The sequence below is a fragment of the Chinchilla lanigera genome, unplaced genomic scaffold (genome assembly GCF_000276665.1).
Source record: "Chinchilla lanigera isolate Chin_1 unplaced genomic scaffold, ChiLan1.0 scaffold00059, whole genome shotgun sequence".
NCBI lineage: Eukaryota > Metazoa > Chordata > Mammalia > Rodentia > Chinchillidae > Chinchilla > Chinchilla lanigera.
In genome coordinates this window covers 14010670-14037530 of record NW_004955460.1, presented here as the reverse complement: position 1 = coordinate 14037530, position 26861 = coordinate 14010670, and the positions used below count along the sequence as shown (strand labels likewise).

Sequence of the window (26861 nt, the reverse complement as noted above, 5' to 3'; positions counted from 1 at the left end):
AGGGCTGAGTAGTTGTCACAGGGGCTGGAAGGCCTGCATTATTCACTGCTCAATAGGGCAGAAGACATTTACTATCTGGCCCTGATGACTCCTCCTCCCAGGAAGCTGGGATATAAGGCCACTGTATGATAGATAAGCATGTCACAAGATGATTTCAAATACTCTTACAATCTGTTCTCACCTTAAAGTCTATTTCTGGGTCCTTACAGCAAGAAACACAGTTTGCAATTAACACTATTAATATCATTAAACTGCACACAGATAGGATCACAAACGCTGAGGGAACTTCTGTAACAGGTGCCTCCCCTGGAAAGAGAAAAATACTATTAAAAACAAGTACATTCCAAAATCAAAATCAATTACCAAATATATATCTTGTAGATATAAATGAGGCCAAGGGTTAATAAGGCTTAACTGCTGAAGAAAAAGCTGATGGTCAATCTAAGCTAAGAAGTTGGCTACTTTTAAAAAACATTTTATTTTGAAATCATCTTGGATTTAGAGAAGAAATGCAGAGAGGACACAGAATTCCCACACACCCTTTAACCATGCTTCCCCCAAAGTTCAAGCCTTATATCTCCACGGTACATCCATCAAAACTAGGATAGTAACACCAGTACAACAGACACTATTAACTGTATTTCAGACTTTATTCAGATTTTACTGTTTTCTCCACTTAAGTCCTTTTCAGTCTTTGGGGTCCATCTCAGACTACCAATGTCACATTTAGGCACCATGTTCCTAGTCTGCTCCAATCTCTGACAGTTTTTCAGTTTTTCCTTGTGTTTCATAACTTTGACATATCTTTTTTCTTTTTCTTTTGTCTTTTTGAGACAGGGTCTCACTGTTCAGTTCAGGCTGGCTTTGAGCTTGCAGGGATCTTCCTGCCTCAGGCTCTTGAGTGCTGAGATTACAGGCATGTGCCACACACCTGCCCGACATTTCTTGAGGTTAGTATTTGTCAGTTATTTTGTAGAGTAACTAGATGATCTGGTGTTTTGGTAGGATTACAATATTTGGGACGAATCCAGAATATCACAGGGTGAACTGCCTTTGTCCTTATGGCAGATCAGAGCATGTGACTTGCTCTTGGTAGGGTGAACTTTGGCCATGTGGCCTAGGTGATCATACCACTGTAAAGTTACTACTTATCCATCCCTTCATGGACTCTATGTTAGGAGCAAGTCCGAAAGTCCAGCGCATACCCAGAGGGAAGGGAAGTAAGCCACACTTCCTGGAGGGAGGACTGATAAAGAGTTTGCAAACATGATAAAGAGTAATTACACATACTGGGGATAGGTAGGTAACTTTGAGGCTATGCAAATACCCTGCTTCTCTTTAAAGTTCTGTACAGCAACTTTTGCATTTCTCTGCACATCTTGCCTGCTGCAGTCACTACTGTGATTTTTTAAAATGTTGTTCTAGTTCCCTTGATCCCTCTATACTTGTTTAGAATTCTTCCTTAAGGAAGACTTAATTATTTTATTCCATTGTTTATACAGTCATGGACTCATGGATGCTTGTTCTGTGGGTTATAATCCAATAATACAATTTATTTTGTGGCTCAAACTGTTCTAGCTTTTCCCACTGGGGCATCTTCCAAGCTGACTGCTGGCTCCTTTTGCTATGCCCCATCTGATCTTCTTTCTTCTCCAACACTTCCTCACTTACTGGCACTACAGGAAGCTTCAGGCTCCTCTTATACTTTCTTTCTTTTCTTTTTTTCTTGGAGACAGACCCTCACTGTGTAGTTCAGGCTGGCCCTGAACTCACTATATAGCCCAGACTGGCCTCGAACTCGCAGTGATCCTCTTGCCTCAGTCTCTTGAATGCTGGGATTACAGGCATTCGCCACCACACAAGGCTCCTCTTGTATTTCCTTACCCTGGCTCTAAAATCAGCCAGTTGTCCAAGGATGCCTGGCCATGATAGGGACCTTCTAACACAGAGGGACCTCTAGAGAAAAATGACTTGCACATCTCTAAAGGGCTTAAAAGCAAAGGAAGACTATGCAATGGATAAAGAGCCATAAAACCTAAAATATTTTACTTTTTGACCCACCTCTACTTCAGGCATAAAGATTTTATATTTTATTTTTAGCAAGGACTTAATTCTCTACAAGACATTCACCTAGAGTAACTCTAAACCTTTTCTTTGTTAGAGCAAACTGCTAGGTCTCGTGCTTTACTAAGACATGAACTTTTTCTTAGAATCCTCATCGATGGCTAATTAAGTGCTCCACTGCACCAAAGGGAAGGCAGACATAGGTTAACAACGCCACCATTTTTTTCTTATGTACTACTATGGGAAGAAACCCATTCTGTGAGCAAAAGACATTTCTGAGTATAAAGTAACTTCAACAAAGATCAGAAGAAGCCTAAAATGAATAGCACACAAGACTACGCTCTCTTTCAATATCCAAAGGCCTACTTGTGAATGCGATGCTGGAACCTCACTGTTTCCAGTGGTGCCCCCGTGCTGCCCAAGCCTTCCTGACACTGTGCCCGGGATGACTCCAGTTAACCAAGGGCGATTAAGTTCTAAGTCAACACAGCACACAGCAGAGGACAGTTCAGTTCACATGGGAGGACACCTGCCAGCCCCTCCCAAAAACAATCTGAAGGAAAATCAGTAAAAATTAACTTTCACCAAGAACAGAATTTCCTACCCAGACACACTTTCCCACATTTGGAAAATGAACGGGTGTGAGAAGCCTGTGCTGCTGGCAGCCAATATCCTCTGAGTGAAGACCAATACGGCTCTCTCTTCTCGTCCTCCTTGTAGCTGGCTGCTGTCTTGCCCAGTTTTCTCAGTGCTTCCCCATTATTTATTCCTGATAACTCCGCTTCATTCCCCAGACTCACACAATTAAGATCAAACATGATTCCTGAGGACTATACAGCAAACTGTTTTCACATCCAGCATGCTGTATTTTATTCACCTTTAAAACACAGCCTGCCACTGCACTTTACATCTCTGCAGTTCAGGTGCATTACACTTGAAACCAAGTTGATTTAACTGCCAGCGTTTCTTTTTTGTAGCGGTACAAAAGCAAGGGTGTGACTTCCACCTGATGGCATCTGAGATTTTTATAAAATAGGGCATTATTTCACTCCACTGTCACAACACCTCTGAGGTAAGTGGACCAGCTCCACGTCACAGATGAAACTGATATGCCCTGAGTCCCAGGTGAAGTGCGCAGAGCAGACCCAAGGGCAGGTGCAGGGGACAAGTCCCACCTCTCCTCCACACCGCAGCCCCGCCTCTGCCACTTAACTCTTCAGCACGCAAAAAGCCTGATATACTTTGAACCCAAGTCTATCACCATTAATTAAGCCAGTGCATAATTCTGGTATCAAGTTACCTTTACCTGTCTTTTCTCCCATAGTTGGTTTGTTGCTGTTGTTGTTTTTAATGTCACACTTCATGCATTTACTGTAAAATTAGATCAGGACTGCTTGAAAGCCAGCCCAATAATCTGATTCATGAAAGTGGTCTTCTGTGAGTCACCAGACAGGCATGGAACACCACACCCATGTTAAAAAGAACTGAGTTAGGCCACTTTTTGCCCTACCTTTCTGCAGTACTTATTTCTGCTATGAGGCTACAGGAGTGTCTGCTCTCTCTTCCTGGATTTCCTCAAAGAAGTCTGCAGCTACTCAACGTCAATGCCTAACAGTCCCCTTGAAAGGACTCTACAAATTACTGCTTGAGAAATTTACCAGATAGTCCCAAAAAGACAATTTTAGCTTCCAGTTTGAAAAATTATTCTGTTTACTGGTGTTTTCTTTTGATTAGTCCAAAACACGGTGCCTTAAATGAACTCTACCAGTGGAAGAAACAATTCCATAAAACGAGGAAGTGAAAGCACGGGACGGAAAGTGAGATGGGTTTGCACAAGCCACAGAGAGGAAGTAAATTTTAGATGCGGGGAACCACAATTAAAGTCCCCAGGCTCTGGTGGTCAAACCAAAAATCCAATCCTATATAGGTTCCTGGTTGCAACTAGCAAGAAACTATGAAAAAAGGTAGTTTTCCTTTAATATTCCCAGCCTACAGATTCTGAATGCTTAAGTCAAACCAACCATCTAGAGAAAAATATCAACAGTGACAGGAGTGTCACCATACATTTAGACAGCCTTCCCAACTATACACCGAGGAGGAGGATAATTAGAGGTTTGGGGTACTTAGTGCACTTCCCCAAGACACTGTTTAAAAACACCTGGTTTCTCCACAGTGTACTCCTAGAGTTTTCATTTTACCATTTTCAAAGCATTTTAATAGCTATCTAGCACTTGACTTCATAAGCAGAAAACCCAAGAAACTCTTAAGAGGTAGGTAGGTACCTATTATCTGCTTCAGAGACAGGTAATTTGGAGAAGATGGTTTGTCAGTAATGACTTGGGGTAGGTCAGCAGCACTACCTGACTATTAATTCAGCCATTATAAACCCAGCCTAATTACCTGATTCATGATGCCTAGAAACTCCAGTGGGACTTGAACACACATGTAATTAACTAAAGACTTGCCTGTGAGTCTATTTTTTGATTCAGTAAAAATCATCAAAGGTCCACAGGTAAAATGATCAAGATATAGACTCACTAGTGAACACACAAGGCTGATAGTCTAATTTTGTCATTGCTTTTTCAGTTTCTCACTGATTTTTATAAAGATAAATTTCTTCCTGTTTACTAGTTGGTTACCCAGTGATTCAAGTCATAGGGGCAAGGAGAGGCTAGATACTTAAATCTGTCTCTTTCTTTAATGTTGAAAAGAATGAGTTTGTTTACTAGCATTCTCTAGCAGTTACGAGTCAGGAGTGGGATTGGTATAGTTTGGGTTATAATTATGAACAAATGGATTTAAACTCCCTGGTGTGTTTCAATCCAGTGCAGTTACTCTTATCAACGCTCACACTGTGCTGTCTTTGGCCAGCAGGCTCAGGGCAGGAGTCGGCTCCCAAGCTCACTGCCAGAACCCCAGCAGTCCTGGGGTATGCTGTATCCTGCTCTGTTCCATGCTCATCTTGGGTATTTTCTGTTTCAGACTTCCAAGCAATCACTTCCCCCAAGAACTTGGGTTTCTTTTGGGTAACCTGGATCTCTGAAGACCCCAGCATCAGGCACAAGAACTGCTTACTCAATGCTGGCATCACAACTACTGCAGAACACAACCTGGTACTCAAGCGTCTGTAACACTGACAGCCGATACCAATGTGGTCTAAGCAGTTTCTTTCTTACACAGTAGATGGGTCTGGTTTTCGTTATTATATTAAAGTATGTGAAGTTGAGGAATGGAGAAAGGACTTCTGGAGGTTGAAAGTCACCATCATGCAATAGCCTGTGGTGAAAGCCTGGTGACTATGGCACCATGACGGAGCACATGCAAGACAGGAAGTGAGAGAGCAGCTCAGGGGTTAGGCTTGTTTTTCTTTTTTACAGTGAGGGGATCAAACCCTTGCACATGGTAGGCAAATGCTCCACCACTAAGCTACACCCTCAGCCATGGGACATAACAACTCGTTCTTGACAGAATAACCAACTTGTCCCATAAGACCAGCATCAATTCTTTCTGAGGCCAGCATACCCAGGGACCTAATGACCTCCCATTAGGTCCTGCCCCTTAAAGGTCCACCGCCTCTCACATCGCCATGCTGGACAACTAAGCCTCCAACATGTGAACCCTTGAGGGGCCAAACCACATCCAACCACAGTGGCACATGCCTCAGAATAGACCTGTGGCCTGGGAATGAAATCTTGCTCACTGTTTGTTTTCTAATGAACTACAAGCTAAAATTAGCTACAATTTTACACTGTACAACAGTTAAAAAAATGACAAAGTATTTCATCACTTGAAATTTGTAACAATAGCTGTTAACATAAAAAATAGAAGACATTATGTTGTCTCCTGATGGCAAAACACATCATCACCTATGAAACAGTATTGCCCTAAACAAACAATGAAAACAAAACATCAAACCAAAATCTAACCAAGCCTCTAGATCCAAACACAAATGTACTGAAAACAGAACAAGGTAGCATTTTAAATACCACCCCAGGAATGTATCAACAAAACACAGACTACCAAAGTCCCTTCAGGGAAAAAATGTGACACAGATTTTTAAGGGGGAAGATAAACATTTAAGAGACTTAAATGACACACAAACCAAACCGTGTTGTATAGATGTTATCCAAATCATGACTCAAACTATTAAATTATTATGATATTTAAGAAAATGGAAATTCAAACATTGAATAACTGACCATATTCAGGAAGTAAAATTTATTTCACTAGGAAAGTTAACAGTAAGACATTTGTGCTTTAAAACGTAAGTCCTTATCTTTTACAGACAGTAGCCTATTCAATAATATCTGAAATTTGTTACACAATAGCATGACGGGAAAAAGGAGTGGACAGGAGTTTAGGCTGGGTGAAAGGTATGTGGAAACTCATTATAGTACCCATCTAGTCCTGTATATGTCTGAAGTGGGTTTTAGGGGGAGGATTGTTTGTTTTAGCAGTACTGGGGATTAAACTCTGGGTCTTCATACTGAGCATTATTCCCAGCTCTTTTTTGACACAGGGTCTCTATAAATAGCCCAGGCTGGGCTTGAGTTTGTATCCACTTCCCCTAGCTCCCACAGGTCTGGGATTAGAGACATCTACCACCACACCTGGCTTATTTTTCTATTTATGAAATAAGCAACTTTCTCATCTAGTAAATAAAAGGTTAAATGGAGAAAAAGCAGTTATAACAATTTACAATCTACCCGTATCTACTCTTGATAAATGCTTAGTCAGCTAAGGCTGCTGCAACAAAACAGCACAAACTGGACGACTTAAACAACCAAAATTGATTACCTCACCTTTTTCAGATGCTACAATTCCCAGATGAAGGTGTCAGCAGCTCTCAGAAGGGTTTGTGCTGCATCCTCTGGCTGCCTTTTTACTTCTTATCCCTCTGCCTGGACTCTGGTCCCTCTTCCCTACTCTCCTCTAAGAGTGCCAGTGACCTCTCTCAGGCCTTCCAGGCCTTCCAATATTATGTCATCTCAGTCTTTTGCCCGCCCCTTCAGGAAACAGGACCACTGATACCCCCCAACACGTACCCTCTCACCCATCATGGAACCATCCCTATGGCCTCACAGTTAATGCCCCTGCCTTTGGAGCCTCAATTACCGGCATGTGTCATCACAGCACTGATCACTTTGTATCTGAAATGTTCACATCTTCCCTTCTAGATACAGGGTCACATTGCTTCTCGGCCCTTTGGCTAAGATCAAGTGTAGATGCAGGGTCAGGGACCAGGCTTGTATAATCCACTAGGAACTCCCCAGAGGACAGGCTGGGACAAAAGAGGGTGAGTGATAGTAACTACGGGGCACTAGCAAGAGAAGGAAGATGAACAAGAAGGACAAGGTGAGTGAGATTCACCCATAACTAATTCAGTGGTTAGCAAAATAAACATGTAAGATCAGAGAAGCAGCATTCCTTCCATAATTTCAGGCTCTCGCTTGGCAATTTTAAAAGGGCTGGGGCTGCGGCTCAGTGGTAGAGTGCTTGCCTGGTGGGGGTCCAGTTCACAGCAGAGCACCTCACCTAGTAGACACAGGCCCTGGATTCTGCTCCCAGCAAGGCGGGGTGCACAAAACTGGGGGACACTGGGCTAGTTGGACAAGGAAACTCAACTGAGGGAAACAAAGGACCAGAAATCTGAACTGGCCTGACCTGAAACCCACCCCTAAAATACATAGGTTGCACCTTAAAAAACAAACTGGACCAAGAAAAGTATCTTCCTCTCACAACATCCTGACAAGCAGCTTTGCATCCCAATGAGTAAAATGAGTCAATAATCACACCATTTGGGGGAAAAACTGTAGATAATCACTACAGATCATGTACATTTTTACTTAACACCTCAGAATTGTACAACCACGTATGATAAAGGTTTCTTGCTCTTAATGTAACTATACATCTATTTATAATAATGTTATATGTGTTCTAATATTAGAAAGGAAAAGGAAGTGAAGCACAGCCCTAAATACACTCCGGCACACGCAATGGCAAATGGCACACTGATGATCTAGGCGATGAATCAGAGATTCCACGAAGACCAACAGCCCAGGGAAACAAATCACACTGTGCACCGATCCCACTAGCCAAGTGTTCCTCTTGTTTAACGGTGACCTTCAAGGTCAGCCAGCCCAACTGTTCTCTCATACTTACAGAAAGGTTATATAATTCGAGTGCTAAATATCTGTGGGTGAGATCATTTTATAGGAAACTGCCGGTTTCTCTCAGCCTATATTCCATTATGACCTGTCTTCCAAGGGTCGATGCACTCATGCTTTTAGAAACCATTTAGACTCCCAGCACTCGGGAGGCTGAGGCAGGTGGACTGAATTTGAGGCCAACGTGGGCTATATACTGAGTTCAAGGTCAGCCTGAACTACATGGCAAGACCCTGTCTCAAAAAAACAAAATTAAAAAATAAATTAATTAATTTAGGATAGGGACTGCCACAGAAAGGCGGGTGACACTGTGGGGCTAAGAGAATGTCAAGTCTGGATGACTCTGATCACATGTATGTCTACCCCCAAGAAAATGAAGGTGTGGATACTCTGTGAACTAGAATCATAATTAAGTTGAGGGCATACATGAGCTGTGGAGTGGCCCACAGCGCTGAAATGTCTGTCACCCTAAAGCCAGCTCAGCAACAGGAAGCATGGAGCCCCAGAAGCAGAAACTCAGAGCCACTTTCCCAGGGATTTTCACCCACCATCGGTCCCTCGGTGCAGCTCTGATGTCTGTGCGGAGCTTATTCTGTTTTTCCACACCACTGCATGCTAGGATCAACACACATGTGGGGAGCTCAGCAGCAGCTCCACGACATGGCCAATCCCTTGCCTGCATGATGCAGCCAACAAGAGGGGACAGGACCACATACATGTACATACCTCACTGCCAGGAAGGGCAGCCCCATGTGTCTACCTGTGTCTGTAAAGTTTCCTGTAACATCCTACTAGAATCTGTGCTTACCTTCCTAAGGTCTAACTGAAGTTCTTGCTAACAGGATTGACACGTATTTCTAGGCAAGGTGTCCTTAAAAGTTCTCCCTTCAATGAAAAAGGAGATGTGGTGTGGGCATATAAGGGATGGAGGGAATGGGGACTGGAGGAGTGGAGAATTCATTATATTCCTGTTGACTTCTGTGTGTGTTCAAGTCTCCATAATCAGTTTTGAAGTACCATTTTCACAATTAAGCCAACTGCTTCCAACACTGACCTTTATCAGGACTCCTTCCATATAGCACACAAAAGCACGGTCACCTAGAGTTCCTATTTCACAATGCTGTCTTTATGTCATACAGAAAGATGAGACCAAAGGTAATGCCATCCAAGATAATTAAGTGCTAGTAGGTGCTCAAGTGTCCGGCCCATGATAAAAGATCTACAACAGTTAGGAGGGCTTTGGAAGGGGCATCTCCTACTGTAATGCATGGTCAGTCAGTCCATTGGGAAACCACCAACCAGTAAGCCCCACCCAGCTCACTGAGTCATTCAACAAACATTTGCTAAGCATCTTTTATAGGAGAGCCAACTGTGATAGGTTCTGGGAATATGCAAGTGGGTGAAAAAATGTCCCTGCATCCAGTTTACATTCTTCCCCAGGGAGAACAGACAATGGCAAACCAATGCACACTACCTCAGACGGCAAGAGCCACTAGGGAGAACTAAAGCAGGGGGTGGGTGGGGCAAATGGTTCCTTTAGATGAAATGACCAGACATGTATGTTTGATATTACAATAATTTACACAAGAAATGATAGTGAAATGACATGACCCCTGGAGTTATGAAACACTAATGCTTACATGTTTACTATGTGCCAGGCAGTAAACTCATCCAGTCCCACAAAGATACTCTGAGGCAGGTACCCGTTTTAAAATGAGGAAACGTCAATGAAGAGGCAAAGTAACTCACCCAAGGTCAAAGCCACTCCAGCGCAGGCTCTGAGCACTGCAGACAGGGCAGGGGCGGGAGCCAGCTCTGCCAGGACTCTAGCAGATACGGGTGCAGTGTGAGTGGTAGGGGCAAGGAGGAAGCCTCCACACAGTTTTCAAACGCTTACTCTTGGACAGGAATAGAGTCTTCCCATTCTCCTTGTGTTTGAGAAAACCGCTTAGGTGAAAGACCAACACAGACAGACAAAAAGAACTTGAGGGAAATAGACAATGCAGCGGAGGGAGCTTAGGAAAAGAAACAAACCAAAGAACTATAATTAATATTTCCAGTGTGCAGAAGAGATACTACGTGCGTGAGAAAGATGCTATTTCAAAAGGAGGAGGAGGAGCTGGGTGTGATGGTGTCACCGCAGCTCTCTTGGAAGCTGAAGCAGGAGGATGGCAAATTCAAGCGCTACCAAGGCAACTAGTAATGTAGAAAGGCTGTCTCCGACCCCGCACATACCATGCACATACACACACCTCTTCCCCGAAATATATACGGAAGTTTCTCAGAACCAAAGCACAGTACTCTCAAGATTCGAAGTGCTCCCTGAGTGTGCACGTTAATGAATGGAAAGAGATTTCCACCAAGACACATCAGAATCTTAAGCCCTTTCATTCTGTTTGCCCTACTCAGGGTTGAATCCAAGGCTTTTGGACTGAGCTACTTTTATTTTTTGAGACAAAGTCTCAATAAGTTGCTAAGTTGCCCAGGCTGGGCTCAAACCTGTGATCCTTCTGCTTCAGTTTCCCAGAGTGTTAAGATTGCAGCCATATACCACAGCAGACTTAGAGATAGTCTTACAAGCTCTCAGGTGAGAAAGGAAGCTACACGGGCGGTAGTAAGTCAGGTGACCTCAGACTTGTCAACAGAATGTGGAAGGAAGGCAGCCAGCATACCAACATTCAAAGCCCAGCACAGGGGCCAGAGGCTCCAGGACAGACCTGCCAAAGTACAGACAGGGGAGACTGAAATGCCTGCCCAGGAGCCTGGAAGGGACGAATGATGCGTACATAAAAACTAACAAATAGTAACAAGGGGCAAGTCTGGGGAGAATAAAAGAGCCTAAGAAAAACAGTATAGAAGCAGCTGTGAATAATATTTGTAAAAATAAAAAGACAAATGATGAGTAGAAATTTAAACAACTGTGAGTAATTGTGCCAAGGAGGGGTATAGTGTGTCAATATGGAAGTCCTCGCCTTTGTAGTAGAAATTCAGTGTCTAAGTGAACCAACAAACAAGGGTACCAGCAGGTTAGTTAGCAATACCATTAGAAAAGCTGCAAGAGGTTGCCAGTGGGGTGCAGCTAGTAAGGATGGGGGCGGGGACAGCATGGGACAGGGGTTTGCTATTTTTATTATAAGCCCTAGAGAACTACTTTTTAAGTTATTTACATGCAAATAATATAAATTACAAAGTACCTAAAAGGGCAGGGGAAGGGAGGAAAGAAGAGACGGCCAAAGAGAGAAAACATTTAAGGATGGGACAAAGAAACATTTGAACAGGAAAGAAAGGAAAGGATGCAGCAGAGCTAAAGAGTCCATCATATCACCTTGGAAGGCAAAGGACAGAGTTTTAACTAGGGCCTGGGGACAGCAGCCCTGCGTTCAACCCCCAGTCACGCACACAGAGACACAGAGCTGGTCTTAAGGAGCTGAGAAAGAAGAGAAGTCAGGTGCAGCAGCCTGGCTAAAAACTGAATGTGCCTTAAATCCAGCACTTAGGGAGGGTGAGGCAAGCAGGACTGCAAGTTCAAGCCCAGCCTGGGTAACTTAAGGAGAGTCTGCATCAAGGCGGGTGGGCAAGGATGTTGCTCAGTGGTACAATGCTTCTGAGCTGAATGCCCCAGTAATGAAGAAATAATTAAAAAAAAAAAAAGGAGCAGGAGGAAGAGGAAAATAGCACTTCTCAACTACTCCATATAGTTTTACTGGTCTAAGGGTTGAACCCAGAGCCTCAAGCATGTCAGGCAAATGCTCTATCACTGAGCTACACATCCCCAGCCCTTGTATTTTCAGACAGTGCCTCATTAAGTTGCCCAGGCTGGTCTAGAATTTGTGATCCTCCTGCCTCAGCTCCCAAGTAGCTGGGATTATAGGTGGGCGCCACCACACTCAGCCCACACACTTTTTAAATACCTGCCTGTGCACTGGGAAGGAATATGCAAAATACTACCTGTGGGTGAGCATCATTCTTGGGAACCACAGCAGTCAGCAGATTCTTAAAAGGGCCCAGGCCCCCCACAAGAGCATATAAACCAATGGTGTTTAAAGGATTTTCCATGTTCACAAATGAATGTTTGTAAGTATATGACTATATTCCTTAAAGTCATATGTTTATTCTTATTATCTTAAATTGCATGATGCAATGTCATTTTGTATGTAGAAATGAAAGTTCTTTTAATTTTATTTTAAAGAAAAAAACCCTAAAAAACAAAATTTCATAAAAATAGGAGGGTAACAATGGTTAATATGTTGTGTATTGTTATCTTTAAATTAGTTACTCAGAGTACAAGATGCATTGTCTAAACAATATTAGCACAAACCTTTCTTTTCAATGAACTAAGCGAAATTAGTAGTATAACTATCTTAACTACCTTTTATATAGTTTTTCTTTTGCTTTTCCTTTCCTTCTTTTCTTCATTTCCCCAACCCAGTTTCTCTTTCCTTTTGAAGTTTCTCCCCATTTTACAATATCTATTGTACATTTTGGATCTTATTTATTCTTTCTATTTCTCACACTAGGGAGACAATATGATATTTACACATGTGCATCTGGTTTACTTCACTTGTGAGTATGGTCTTGAGTTGCATCCATTTACCTGTAAAAGTCTCCTGTTTATCCTTCTTTATGGCCAAGTAATACTCCATTATATAAAAAGACCACATCTTTTTTATCCACTCCTCAGTTGATGGGCATTTGGGTTGTTTTGCTATGACAAATTGTGCTACTATAAACATGGATGCACATATATCACTGTGGTATGATGTTTTTAATTCTTCTGAGACAATACCCAGAAGGGGAATAGCTGGGTTAAATGGGACCTCTAATTCTGTTTTTTTTTGAGGAATCTCCACACTGATTTCCACAGTGGTCGCACAAGTCTACACTCCCAGCAACAGTGGAGAAGGGTTCCTTTCTCCCTGACAGTCCCTCTAGCATTTGTTATTGGCTGATTTCTTGGTAACAGCCATTCATGAAAGTTGTTCTTATATATATATTTTTTAAAGGTACATGATTTCATAGGCTAATTATGGAAATTAGCATTTTAAGTTTCTTAATTTTCAATACGCACTTCAGTTCTTCTACAATAAATTTTATGATAGTTTAAAATTTCATCTTAGTACTTTTAAGGGAATAACTGAAAACACATGTCCAGAGGAGTGTGGTTGGGGTCAGGGAGTTTGCCCTGATGAGCAAGGTGGCCTGAGTGCTAGCAGCCCTTATGTTAGAATCACATTTGTCCCAACTGGTTTTCTGGGGTTGAATTTGAGACAAGTTCTCTGGGCCTCAGTTCCTCCATTTGTAAACTGGTATTTCAGCTCTAAATCTCTACAGATGAGGATTATAAATTCAAATTTATCTACCTAGTGCTTACATGGTTAATACAGGTGATCAGATCTCTTACTAAAGTTAATTTTATTTTCCCTAAAGAAAACGAAGTTAAACTTCAGGTTGTACTGCTACAGCGCAGGCCTCTGGTCGTGTCCCCAGGGACTATTTTGGTAAGTGTGTTATTTTTCAGGGCCTCACTAGCAATCAGCATCTGAGTGTTGCATTTAATAATAGTCTGAAGCAAATGTCAAGTTAAGTTTGCTCAGTAAGCAAGGCGGCATCCCTGGAAGGACCAGCGGCTGTCTAGAGAGGATCATTTCATACAGGAATACACGAAAGAGGAGGAAAAATCTGCAATATGCAAAATACTTTAAACTTAAATTGAGCAGTTAATCCTTTCTTCCTTTTCTTTCTTTTTTGTTCTCCTAAACCACAGTCTCACTAAGCTGTCCAGACTGGCCTCAAACTCTCGATCCTTCTGCCTCAGCCTCCCAAGTGGCTGGAAATGGAGATGTAGACCACTGTGCTTGGCTTTAGCAGCTAACCTGAGTGTCGGCCAACAGATCACAAAGCTTTGGTTTCCTAGCACAAAGGTGAAACTACAAAATTTTATAATTACTACTTGGTTAAAATAGGTATTTTAAATATTCAAAATGATTACGAACTTGCTCTCTCTTATTTGCTAAGTCCAAGGTGTCTCAAAGATGTACTTCCAATAATTACAGGTTGTATGTACAGCATGTCAAACTCAGATCTCCTCTTCAGAATAACAAAAATAAAAATAAACCATTTCAGGAATGGATTTGGAACATGAATTCAAAGGGAAGACAAGCCATAACCCTTCAAAACCCGAACTGTGGTTTAATTTAAATAAGATCACCTTCTCTCTCAAAAATCACTATGACAGGTGTTTCTCACTAATTCTCCCACTTACAGTATACATGTTGCTTAAAAAAGTGTATACTATTATATGAGCCTATAAAGTTCTCACTCAAACCCTACCAATTATACAGTCATTATAATGTAGCAGTTTCAGAGGTAAATAGTTCCCTTTCTTTAGCCCATCATCAGAATATTTTGTAAGTATCAATATACCCACAGAAAATATATCAAAATGTAACTATCTACCAAAACATTACCTACTGAAATACATGAACTAGGACACAAATCCTGGGTTATATCAAAATAAATTAGCTTAGAAAAATAAACCTTTAAAGCAAAATTGTAACAATATACACCAGAAAAGAAAGTCAAGGAAAGAAAAGCGGAGAGAAGAACAGAGGGTAGAAGGAAGAAAGGGAAAGATGAAGGATGGATGGGATCCCAGCCAGGCAGGCATATAATCTCAGCACTCAGAAGGCCAAGACAAGAGAATCACAGGTTCAAGGTCAGCATGGTCTACATGAATGCCTCTATCTCAAAAAACAAAGGATTTTTTTTAAAAAAAGGAAAAGGTTTGGCAAGAAGGAAGGATGCAAGTTTGTGTACAAATGAAGCGTCTGGGTTCTCGGGTTGTAGCATCCACATCTGTCACCTGGAGAATAAAAGTACTGTAGCATTACACCTGCGCTAACTTTCCCACTGTCAGCTGCCACCCTGACTCACGCCACAGTGGGATGACTGCTGGCACGTGTGCACCTTGTGGACCTCAGTCTATGGGACTGACATCAGCCAGGCTAACAGCTCCCAGTTTTCATTGGTTATTTATACAGTATAGCTATAAAATATTCATAGGCTACTATACATACCAATGTCCAGAGGAGCAACTGAGTTTAAAAACAAATGAACCAACGAAAGAACCTGAGAGAGAGAGAGAGAGGGAGGGAGAGAGAGAGAGAGAGAGAGAGAGAGAGAGAGAGAGAGAGAGAGAGAGAGAGAGAAAGGTAAAGTTCCTTAAAGCCATCAGACATAGTGGTCAGGATTAAACATGTGATCATTCCAGATTTTAGGTACTGCCATCAATTTTAAAATTTAGAATTATGTTTATTTTCTCCCTTCTTTGGATCTTATTATTTATACAAATCAGATTCCTATTAAGTAATTGATACAGTTTTACATCACGAAGATAAAATATTTGTGCTGCAGGGGCAGGAGGTAGGGGTAGAAATAACCAGAAAAATATTGTAAGTGCAAATATCCTGGCCAACCTCCAGAATTCTGATTCAGGTGGTTACACTGGGCACCTAGATCTGAATTTCTACAAATTCCTAGGTGATCCTGATGCAATCAATCCTGTTTTATAAAAATAAGACTTATTTTTTCCCAGAGCAGTTACAGCCGAATGGAGCTGGGGCTGGATTTACAGCAAAACAAAAGGATCCAGGCAGTGGACAGGGTCCAGATGAAACAAGACTATCATAAATTTAAAACTGTTGATGCTGGGCGAAGGAGGCATGTGCATCCTCTATATATTACTCTATTTTTGTATACGTTGGGCATTTTCCATAATAAAAATGAAAAGCTCTGGAAACACACTCAACAAACCTTTAGCCTTGGTGCTACGCTGGAGATTTGCCTCTGGACATTTTATCTAAACTTTGACCCATTAAAGGAGTTGCTTGCAATCCCTTTCAGCAGTGTCCAATGCTGAAAAATCTTTTAAAATAATCCTTTCTCTAAATTATTAGGCCACCGAGGTTTCCCTCATACTCTCAGAGATTAGGCTGCTCTTGGAAAGGGTATAAAAAATTTGTTTTTCATGTATCCATTGCTGTAAAAAGAAACATAAGGTCCTGTTAATATCATTACAATGTAGTTAGTACCACAAACACGGTATCTTGAATATTTATGGAAATATTTAACAATTTAAGGCCTCAGAAGAAAATATATGGCCAGAATCCTTGCTACTTGTCCATCCCTAAGTGATCCCTTCTCCCTCCAAAAGCTCTTCCCTCAACACTACAGATGGAAGAAGTGAGAATCAGGAAGGATTTGAGGAAGTAGACAAACAAAACTCTATCATAAGTGTCCTGGGCAAAGAGCAAATCCAGCACCCACATCTTGGTTTCTAATATTTTCCATCAAAAGAATCAGGGCTCCCCAGGGAAAGGCCTAATTCTAGGGGACTACCAGAGACGAGGCTGCGGTTCCTAGTGATGTCACAAAGTAAGGAGGTGCTATTACCAAAAAAGGAGAGCCGGGCAGGGTAGCACATGCCTCTGTAATCCCAGCACTCTGGGGTTACAAATTTAAGCCCAGTCTGGGCAATTTAGTGGCTAGCCAGACCCTGTCCCAAAAATAAAAGGACTGAAATATAGCTCAGTGGAAAGACCCAGCACACACACACACACACACAAAAAAAAGAGAGACAAAAAGGGAAAAAAATTAGGCTATGTCAAGGGGACAACACAGAAACTGGTACAATCAGAGCAATGACATAAACACGGTACTGGATTATAAACATCCAATAAACATCCCTGTCCCTACACTAACATAGATTCCTGTGTAGAGAAACCAATGGGAGAGAACAGTAAAATCTTTCAAGCAGAACTCCAAATAATTTCTATGGATACTCCCCCTCAAGGAGTTAGAGCAAAGGTCACCACCCTGAAGTGCGGACTGTGCACATGCAGAATTTGGAGTATGGAGGAGAAAGTAACTCTACAGTGGGGAAAGTTAACAAACAGCATCTCAGCTAGGTGACCAGTTGACAAGTCACATTCCTTCACTCACCCAATGCATGTAGCACCCTTGACATGCTGTAATGAGAATGGCATTTTATCTTTGTGATCCTCCTCCACAAACCCATAATCCTGCTCTAATTATGAAGAAAATATCAGACAAAATCCAGTTGAGGAACATTCTACAAATACCTGACCAATCTTCCTCAAAACTGTCAAAGTCAGCCAGGCGTGGCGGCTCACAACTGTAATCCCAGCACGCCGAGGCTAAGGCAGGAGGATCGCTGTGAGTTCAAGGTCAGCCAGGGCTACACAGAGAGTTCAAAGCCAGCCTAACTACACAGTGATACCCTGTCTCAAAAAGCAAAAACAAAAAAATAAAAACTATCAGAGTCATCAAAAACAAGAAAGGAAGAGCCTAAGGTGACAGGTCAACTCAAAGTAATGCGGTAGGTATCCTGGCAGAGAAAAAGGCTATGAGAAAAATACCAAGTAATTCTACATAAAGTGTGGACTGTAGTTAGTAACACATATTAGTGCTGGTTCCTTAGTTGTTACAAATGTACCACATTGTAAGAAGTCAATAGGGGAAACTGGGTAGAGCTACACAGGAATTCTCTGTATATCTAAATTTGCTCTAAGAGTTTATTATATTTTTTAGAAACCACAGAGCTATTATATTAAAAAAAAAAAAATGCTAAAGGGCCTCATTCCAGGTGAAAGCCTGCGGCGGGATGCAGTCAAGCCCACAGGAGAATGAGAGGCTGCAGCTGCCACGTCTTCTTTTAACCCTCACAGGTACACTGCAGCGGTAGCCTGGGGAACTCAGTTTTCCAGGACCACTTTCCTCGTCCTCACTTACAAATCTGAACTGTTTATAACCTGTGACACGCCACGCAAACACTAGAAATTCCAAGAAGAATAACACCCTCCTTGCACTCCAGATACACAGAAACAATAACATGAAGTGGTATTTGCTCAGTGCAAACAGGAGACTGGTACAATGAATCCAGACCTTTTCCCATCACTCCACCTATGAGGAAATCTCTCTCAGGTTCCTTCCATTTTTAGGCAAATGCATTTAACCACTAAAATGTGTTAGTGGACCAATATACACAGTGACTGAAATATAGGGTGCTTAAATTTTTTAAATTTACTTTAAAAGACACACTGCTATTAATCTCCCTCAAAGTACTCCCCCTCTCTTCAAACACATCCCATCATTCTTGCCACTTTTTGAAGCAGTTTTAGAACTTGTCTTCTGGTACTGCTGTGGCTGCCTTAAAGTCTTCACTCGATTCAAGACCTTTCCCTCTCATGGGCATTTTGACTTTAAGGGAGAATCAGAAATTGCCTAGTGCCAGATCCAATGAATAAAGTGGATAAGGACTCATCATCAGGTTTTTATAAGCCTGTCTTTTTGCTGGATGCCACTTGGCAGCAACCTTCACCATATTTTTGATTGCACCTCCAGAACTGCTCCAGAAAATGGCAAGAATAGCACAAGCACGTGTGAAGCAAGGAAGGGGGAGTACTTTGATGGAGACCCATGGCAATGTGTCTTTTACCATTATAGTTTTAAAATTTAAATGTTCACCATATATTTTGATCATGTCTTATATTTAATGTCTTAAAGGGTCACATAAGTGAAAATTTTAGAAAAGATGAAATAAAAATAAAAACCTACGTTGCAATGTTTTTATCTGGCACCCCAGGGAACATCTTGTCCCATGGGTACATACTCTACAGAGTTCACTGGGGTAAGACATTCTAAGGGCCCAGCCAGAAGAGAAGACTCAGGAGCCAGTGAGTTTGCAAAGAGGCTTAAAAAAAAGAAGAAAAAGGATGAAGTAACAATAGCACCTAGAGGGGAAAAAAAAACAAACAAAACAAAAAAAAAAACCAAACCCCTCCCCAAGCAAACAGGGAGAATATATGCAGAGCTGCAAAATAGGAATTTACAGAGTATTTTGTTAAGGGATAAGCACGTCAATGCAGCTCTCACGAAAGTATCATGGAGTCAAGTGTGGTGGTGCATGTCTGTAATCCTAGTATTTGGTAGGCTGGACAGGAGAATTGTGGGTCTAAGGTCAGTATGGACTATACAGTGAGTTCAAGGCCAACCTGGACAACATAGGGAGGCCCTGCCTTGAAAACACTCCCCTCCCAAATTGTTATGGAGAGTGGACAGTGGGCACAGAAACAAGATGTACTGCAGCAGTCATACAGAAGCCAGGGCCTCCCCTGTCCAAGTCAGGGTCAGATGGAGGGAGCCAGAGACTACTGTAGCCACAGTACATGGTCCTGGAACATCTATTTGACTTGATGGGAATTTAAGCCTTTTAAAATATTAAATCAAGCACATTTGATATTGTAAAATGCAAAATCCGTCAAACTATCTCAAATAAAATGTCAGATTTACCACCCCCAGTAAGCCCCCAAGAGGGAAGATGAATACAAAGCCACTCTTGGGTGACTGGGGGAGGAGAAATGGCCAAATCCAGGGAGCAGGGAGAGGAAGAGCCACACATGACACTTTCAGGACCCAGGTACCCGGGACATTTGGCATTCATGATTCTCATTCTCCCATTTGAAGCACAATAAAATCAAATGGGATCTGGGATTGCTGCACTGTGCTAACCTTTGCCAAGAAAACATTTTTAAAATACTGAGGTTATTTTTCTGATATGCCTGTTTTCTGTGGCAAATAACTGTAATGCCAGGGCACAGTTCCAAGTTAGTCACTTGCCACGGTTTTAAAATACATTGCTTCTGTATTTTTGTTCCGCCAACACATGGATTTTACCGTATTTCCCTTACTTTCTCTTAAAACAGTTATCTTCATATGAAGATTCAAACAAAAGTCGAGAATCAGATCTAAACAACCCTAAATGTGGCAGTCTGTACTAGACTTCTTTCTATAATATGCCTTTCCTCACTTCTGAGTAGCAAATAAAAATCTTAAAGCATTAAAGCACAGCTGGTATACGGCAGAAGCACATGATTTTATTTTATTTATTTATTTATTTTGGTACTGGGAATCAAACTCAGGACCTTGCACTTGCCAGGCAGGTGCTGTGCCACTGAGCTATATCCCCAGCCTGCACATGATTTTATAAGAGAAAAAAAAGTTCATCTTCCTAAAGGACATTTATCCAAGGGGAAACATCATCCTGTCTTTGGAGATGCTTCATGCAAAAATTATGGAATTATGCTTGGGATCAGGGAAGCAGATTGTTCATGGCTCCTTTAAGTAAATTAAAACTGGCAATTGTTCACTTGCAAGAGCTTTAGTCATCTTGATGCTTAAAAACAAGTTTATTATGTAAAAGCAGACTAATCTAGATCACTCTAAAAATTTTCAGCATAGTGCCCCAACATTATGAATTTCAAGAATTAACACGCCAGCTTATACATTACACTTAAATCAACCAGGTTCATTTCTGTCTACAGGGTCTCCATTCACCATATAACAAGTTATTGAGCAACAAAGACTTCTTGAATCCAGTAAATTCTAAACATTCCATATTATGCAGCTATCACTTCGAGTGCCTTCTCTCCAGCCATGCCACCTGCCACTAGTCAATCCAATGACAACCTACCAAATTCACATACACACACACACACACACACACCCGAAACCCATGACACAATGAAGACATCTCTATCACCAAGTACATAATATGTAGCAGAGTCGGTACTGCCATGATACTACACCTTCCTCCCAACATCGTTATCATTCTTTGAACAGCTGAGTTCTAAGATGCCAGAAGATGCAGAGTAACTGGTCCAAGATCTCAAACCTAGTGACATGAAAATGCAAAATCACACATCCAGGTCTAACTCCAAAGTGAAGTTCTTCTAAGATACCATGTTTCTCCTAAGATTAGTCTGTGAGTTTTCTTCTCAACTACATTGAAAAGTTGCAATTTTTTTTCTATGTCCATCTCCAAGGGCTTATTTGAGGACTCATTTAACTGTTTCAGAACCCTGTACATCCCTTGTTTATAAGACAATGTCTTTTTTTATTACATGTGGAGCTATTATCTAAGTCACACAGCCCACAAGGGACAGAGAAGGCCTAAGGACTCTCCAAATTTCAAGAGAATTGCATGAACAGTAAGCACATTGATATCAGCAAAACAGTAGGGATTTGGTAACTTCAGTGCTGACCAGCCACAAAACTGGACAGACTATTAATGTGCAGATGAGCATGGTTAGTAACAAAAATATCACCCTGTAAAAGCAAATATAACAATCCCAACCTAAATCCAATTTCAAACCTCACAGCCATAAATCTTGCAAGAATTTGCATGGAAAATAATTTTTATTTTTCAGGAACTATTAATCACAAAAATTCACACTTTAGAAACCACTTCCTTCACTTTAGAAATCTTCAAGATATGCGTCTGTTTGTTTAATCTGCAATGAAAGCCCCAGTTCCCCAAGCTGCATTTAATCAGTGGCTGAGTCCCACTGGCTTCCCAGGCTTCCCTGAGGGCCTTTATCTGGAACTGCTAAAAGCTTCCTCTGTACTCTGTGACCTAATATGCCGCAGAACAATAGAAGTGGGTTTCCCTGTCTAATCACTATCCTAATATTAATAAGAAAGCGTGGGCTCAGGGGAATGCTTTCACATAGACATGCATAGTATCTACTTTTATTTTAAATCCTAAATTATGCTGTGAATCCTGAGAATCTTACAAAAGGCACATAAATGTTTTCCAAGAGAAGAATGATCTAATAACTATGATCTGGAGAAAAGAACTAAATTATGGTCTTAGTTTGGTCGTTTAACAGTGTGTGAAAAGTTGATTTTCTTTCTTGACATAATCGCCCTACCAAGGACCAGCAAGGTCTCAATGTACACTAACAATAAGGGCTCTTGCTGCAGAGATATGGATTCTTAGGAAAAGAGGCTAGTAACCAGAGGGGCACAAGGGCATCCCACAGCCCCTGAGGGACCCAAATTAAAGTCTGAACAAAAAATGTCATCTGCCAGGCAAGAGCAATCCACACATTTACATAACTTTATCATGAGTCATGAATAAACACCTTTTCAACTTCCAAACCTAGAAATGATTCTGCATGACAAAGACACCTTGGATAAATGAACTTTAATTTAAAAGCTGAATTTTATTTAACAATCTCATTTGTTTCCCCAATAAACAGGATTGCAGAATCAAGCAGGGCAGCACATGCCTGTAATCCTAGCACTTGTGAGGCCGAGGCAGGAGGATAATAAATTCTGGATCAGCTTGTGCTACTTGACTATTCAAAGCCAGCCATGGACTACATGGTAAGACTCTATCTCAAAAATAAATAAATAAATGAAAGAAAGAAAGAAAGAAAGAAAGAAAGAAAGAAAGAAAGAAAGAAAGAAAAGCAGAAATGCTGGCAAAAGATACAACCCAAATATTTTTTAAACCCATTTCTGATAAGCATGCTTTCTCCAAGGGACCATTAAAGGGACTTAACTTTCGAAAGAGTAAGACCAAGGAGGCAAGGCGTCTATCCTTACTTGAAAGGGGCTAGCTCTATCTTGGTACAGAATACAGATCACTAAATCATCAGAAGCTTGAAGTTTTAAATGTGTAACTGCTCTTTTATCCACCATATATGTTCAAGAGAAGTTCTCCTTTCTTAACCAGTGATTAATCATTAATCAAGATTAGCTGAAAGGTTTCTTTATTCTTCTTAGTCTAAAACATCTTGATCAAGCTCTATCCTAGTTTTAGGATTAATAGACTCTTTTTAGATGGAAAGATAACCCCCCTCTTTTTTCCCCCATTTTGTACTGGGGATTTAACCCAGGGCCTTATAGTAAGCTACGACACCAGCCCTTTTCTTATTTTTCATTTTGAGGCACAGTCTCAACTAAATTGGTAAGTTACCCAAGCTAGGATCAAATTTGTGACCATCCTGCCTCAGCTTCCCAGAGGGCTGGCGTTACAGGCATGAGCTACCACACCTCGCCTGTATCTGTGTTTAACTGTGCCCTTTTTCACAGAATCTACCCCTAGGTACCTATTAGTCATATGTCACACATTTAACCACATACTTCCCCTTCAAGGATTAGAATATGAAAGGAAATCTACAAAACTTGCTCTAAATCACTGAATTATTTACTTGGGCTTTATTTATATTAAGATTGTATAGATATGTATTATATATATAACATATATTACATATATGGGTTTATTTTTCTGATTGCTTTGTTCTACAACACTCCAAAACACAGCCTTTTGTAACTCACACCTGCATAAAACAGGAAAGAAAAGAAAAATGAAAGGCATGGAAGAGGTATAGGCAGACACATTTTCATAGGTCTTTATAAAACAAACCTACATGTCAAAATATTAAAAATCTGATTAAGTGCAAAGATGTCTAGAAGTTTCCTGAATCCTCAACATACATTCTTAATCCACTATCCTACTCTAGTGCTGATTTACAATTTTAACATCAATATCCTTAATTATCAACATCACTATCTTTCCGTATCTCTCATTAACTTCTCAGTGCTTTTTGGGACTTGCACCTGAGCTGCCTATCCATTTCCCGCAACACTTACTCTTCTTATCCATTGGATCAAACACAGAATTCACCTTAAAAGAACTGATCTATGGGAGTTGGGGTAAATTTAGCACTACATTATATGGTAAAATGATAACATTTTACACTTAACTAACAGCCACTCAATGTCATAACCTGGTGTGGCTATAGAAGCAATTACATGTACCTTTCACTGTACGTTTGCTTAAAAAGTGTGTCTTTCCTGGAGGCAGAATTTCCACATTCTGCACCTTATTAACTAACATTCTAAACTAAGCTTGACCTCAGGAGTGCTCCATAACAGTTACAAGTCTTGAGGTGAACAAGAACAACAAAAATCACACAAAGAGGGAATCTAGGACCTGAGTATACAGCTCCAACCATAATTTAGCTGTGTCACCTTGGGTAGGTCATTTGACCACCACGGTCCCCAATATTTTTATCTGCAAGATGAAGAAAGTAGACTGAATTCTGTTCCCAATTCCAACTCTAAAATTCTATGGATCTATGAAAATAACCAATCTTTCCCCATTTCAAAGACAAACAGCAGCCAATAATGGCAAAGTAGCCTAATTTTTTTTCTTTTTGTAAAAAAAGCCAACTAGAGATGCTTTCTTGGGTTCAAGTTTTATTTAGCAGAATAAACCTCAAGGGAAAATGATATGAGAAACCGTGGAAAAGAAGGCAGGAAAAGAAACAGAAAAGGAAAAGAAAGGAAATAAATCACACGCTGATGTCGCTAACATAGAAAATTACCCTTAGGCCAGTTTGTCAATAGTTATTCCAAAACGACTAATCATTGGCTTCCTGAAATAGAAAGATTTATTGCTGTTTCCTTCTCATCCCCAGAGCTTCATCTCGAATAAAAAGCACAGCGCCTAAAATCAATTTACAACTTCAGAATAAGTTGCAAGGAAACTCCGCAGAGCTCGCCAAGTCATTTGCATTTAAGTAATGATGAGAGCTAAGCAAACGGGCTCTTACCATAAGATGTGAGGAACGTACAAGAGGCAGGTGACATCTGGAAAGGGGACAGCATTGCCATAAACGATGCAAGCTGAGGCAACAGGTCCAGAGTTGCTACCGCAGCCCACCCGGGGAGGGGTCGGTCGAGGTCGCTTCGCCCGCCCTCCCTAGCCCCCAGGGCGTCGTCTCGCCCCCGCCCCCCATCCCACGCCCCTGCGGCAGAAATCTCCCTCATCACTACCGTTCGCAGATCTCTTGCCCTCGACTGGCCCTCCGATCCCTCCAGGTAAAGGCCAGACCCAGCCGGCCCGCCACCCGCGTGGCCCCCACTCCGCCGCAGAGGCTCTGCAGCCCCTTCCCCGCCGCGGCCCGCTCACCTGCACCTGTTTGCGGAAGTGGCGCGGCCCCGGCATAACCGACGACCAGGCGCAAAAGCAGCAGCGGCAGCAGCAATGCGGGCGGCCCCGGCATCTCGACCACGGCGCGGCCCCCCGGGGCTGGCTCTCGGGTCGCCTTCCGAGGGTCCGTCAGTCCGCCAGTCGGTCCAGCCTCAGCGGCACCCGCGCCGGCTGCTCCTGAGCACGCGTTGCTTCGGCCCAAACTCAACCCGGCTCCTGGTCCGCACCCGCCGCTCCGGCTGGGGACACACCATCCTTCCCGCCCGCCTGCGCCGCCGCCGCCGCCGCTGCCTCTCAACAGTAGCAACAACAGCGATCCTGCGGAGCCGCGGGCCCAGGTAGCCGCGCTCCAGCCGCCATGATGGGCTGCGTCATGTGACGTAGCGGGGGAGGGCGGGACTCCGTGATGGACAGATGGACAGCCAATCGTCAGTTCATACCAGTCCCGGAGGCCCTGCCTATCATTCTGGAGGAGGAGGTGAGGGGAGCGCCAGGGCGCCCCCTGCAGACGGAGGAGTGCGTGGGTAGCAGGTAAGACCGACAATTATTTTAAATGTAAAAATACAGGGATATATAAAACAGATCATAAAAATCCATTCACAGTTCATCCTGATATTCTCAGTATTTTTACCACCAAAAAAAGGTCTGTTTTATCTTCTGCCTTTTTTACTTGTCAAAGCCATTTTAGGTTCTTGCTAGGTTGTCCTACACATCCTATCAGCCTTCAAGCAGCTTTGGGCTTTTTATTTCAATTCAAAAGGAACAGAATGCCTTTCAGCGGTCACCCATTGACTCAGCTCCTGTCAAGAGAGTCCCCTTCCTGTCCCCTGTTATCCACCTGGAAGATGCTCTGCCTTTCATCAGTCAAGACACACCTGCAATATGACTTCATCTAGGAAGACTCCCCCCCAGCCCCTGGGGACAAAAGACTAGTGAGTATCTCCTAGTGCCCTGCCCTAGCACTGGAACTCCACTGCCATGTTTTATTGTTCCTGTGGCTGTAAGCTCTCTGAGGACAGCAGCTGTATCCCATTGATTCAGCTGGGAGTGCCTGGGAGCTGGCACAGGGCTTAGCTTGGTGTTTTCTAAAGGAATGGTGCTGGCACTTGGTGTTGGGTGCCAGTCAGGAGCAGCTCCCAGGTAAGGCAGGAACCTTAGTCCTGCGGTAGGAATGGAGGAAGCACTTTCTAATCATGCATGACATTCTGGTCAGAAGCCTTGGAGTTGGGAAAATATCCAGCTTTTCTGGAGAATCTCTATGATCCAGTTTGTGCTTGAACGGAACAGTTTGAATCTTGTCAGCTGGCCATAAAGGCACCTGCCGAATCCTCCAAGCTCCTCAAATAACTATCCTAAACCCCAACTATCTGTGGTGCTAACCCAGCACTGGACACACAGACAATGCCCAGGGAATGTTTTGTTGAATGTCTGAGGCAAGCCGCTAAATATCTCAGCTGAGCTGGCGGACTCAAGCTATGTGATACCTTGAGCTACAGGCTCCATGGCTCTCTGCAGGTCACTCTATGGAAAAGGGAAGGTTGACAAACATCTAGAAAACAGATGCAATCACTCTGTTGTGCTTCCACTTCTATCAGGAAGCCTTTGTAATCAAAGAAGTCAGGCAACACTCACACTATAACCCACGAAGACACTCCATGACTGTTTGCAGCACTCCTGGCCCAAGGAAGGCCCGGCCTCATAAGCCTCATGGTAGTTAGTCATAATTCTAGCAACATAATCCCAACAACACGTCATTCTACAGTCAC

General features: G+C 42.2%; 1 protein-coding gene across 2 annotated transcripts in view; it reads right to left on the bottom strand.

The window, feature by feature from the left end:
• Nucleotides 1-25484, bottom strand: part of Lmtk2 (lemur tyrosine kinase 2) — an 89923-nt gene extending 64439 nt beyond the window's left edge. The window contains exons 1-2 of one of the 2 annotated variants that reach the window (XM_005397908.2): nt 25075-25484; nt 182-306 (exon numbers count right to left, since the gene is read on the bottom strand). In XM_005397908.2, coding sequence (XP_005397965.1) covers nt 182-306; nt 25075-25168 — 219 coding nt within the window. In that variant the 5' untranslated portion in view covers nt 25169-25484. The remainder of the gene's footprint in view (nt 1-181; nt 307-25074) is intronic. The other variant, XM_005397909.2, reaches the window with a different exon arrangement.
• Nucleotides 25485-26861: the final 1377 nt, after the last annotated feature.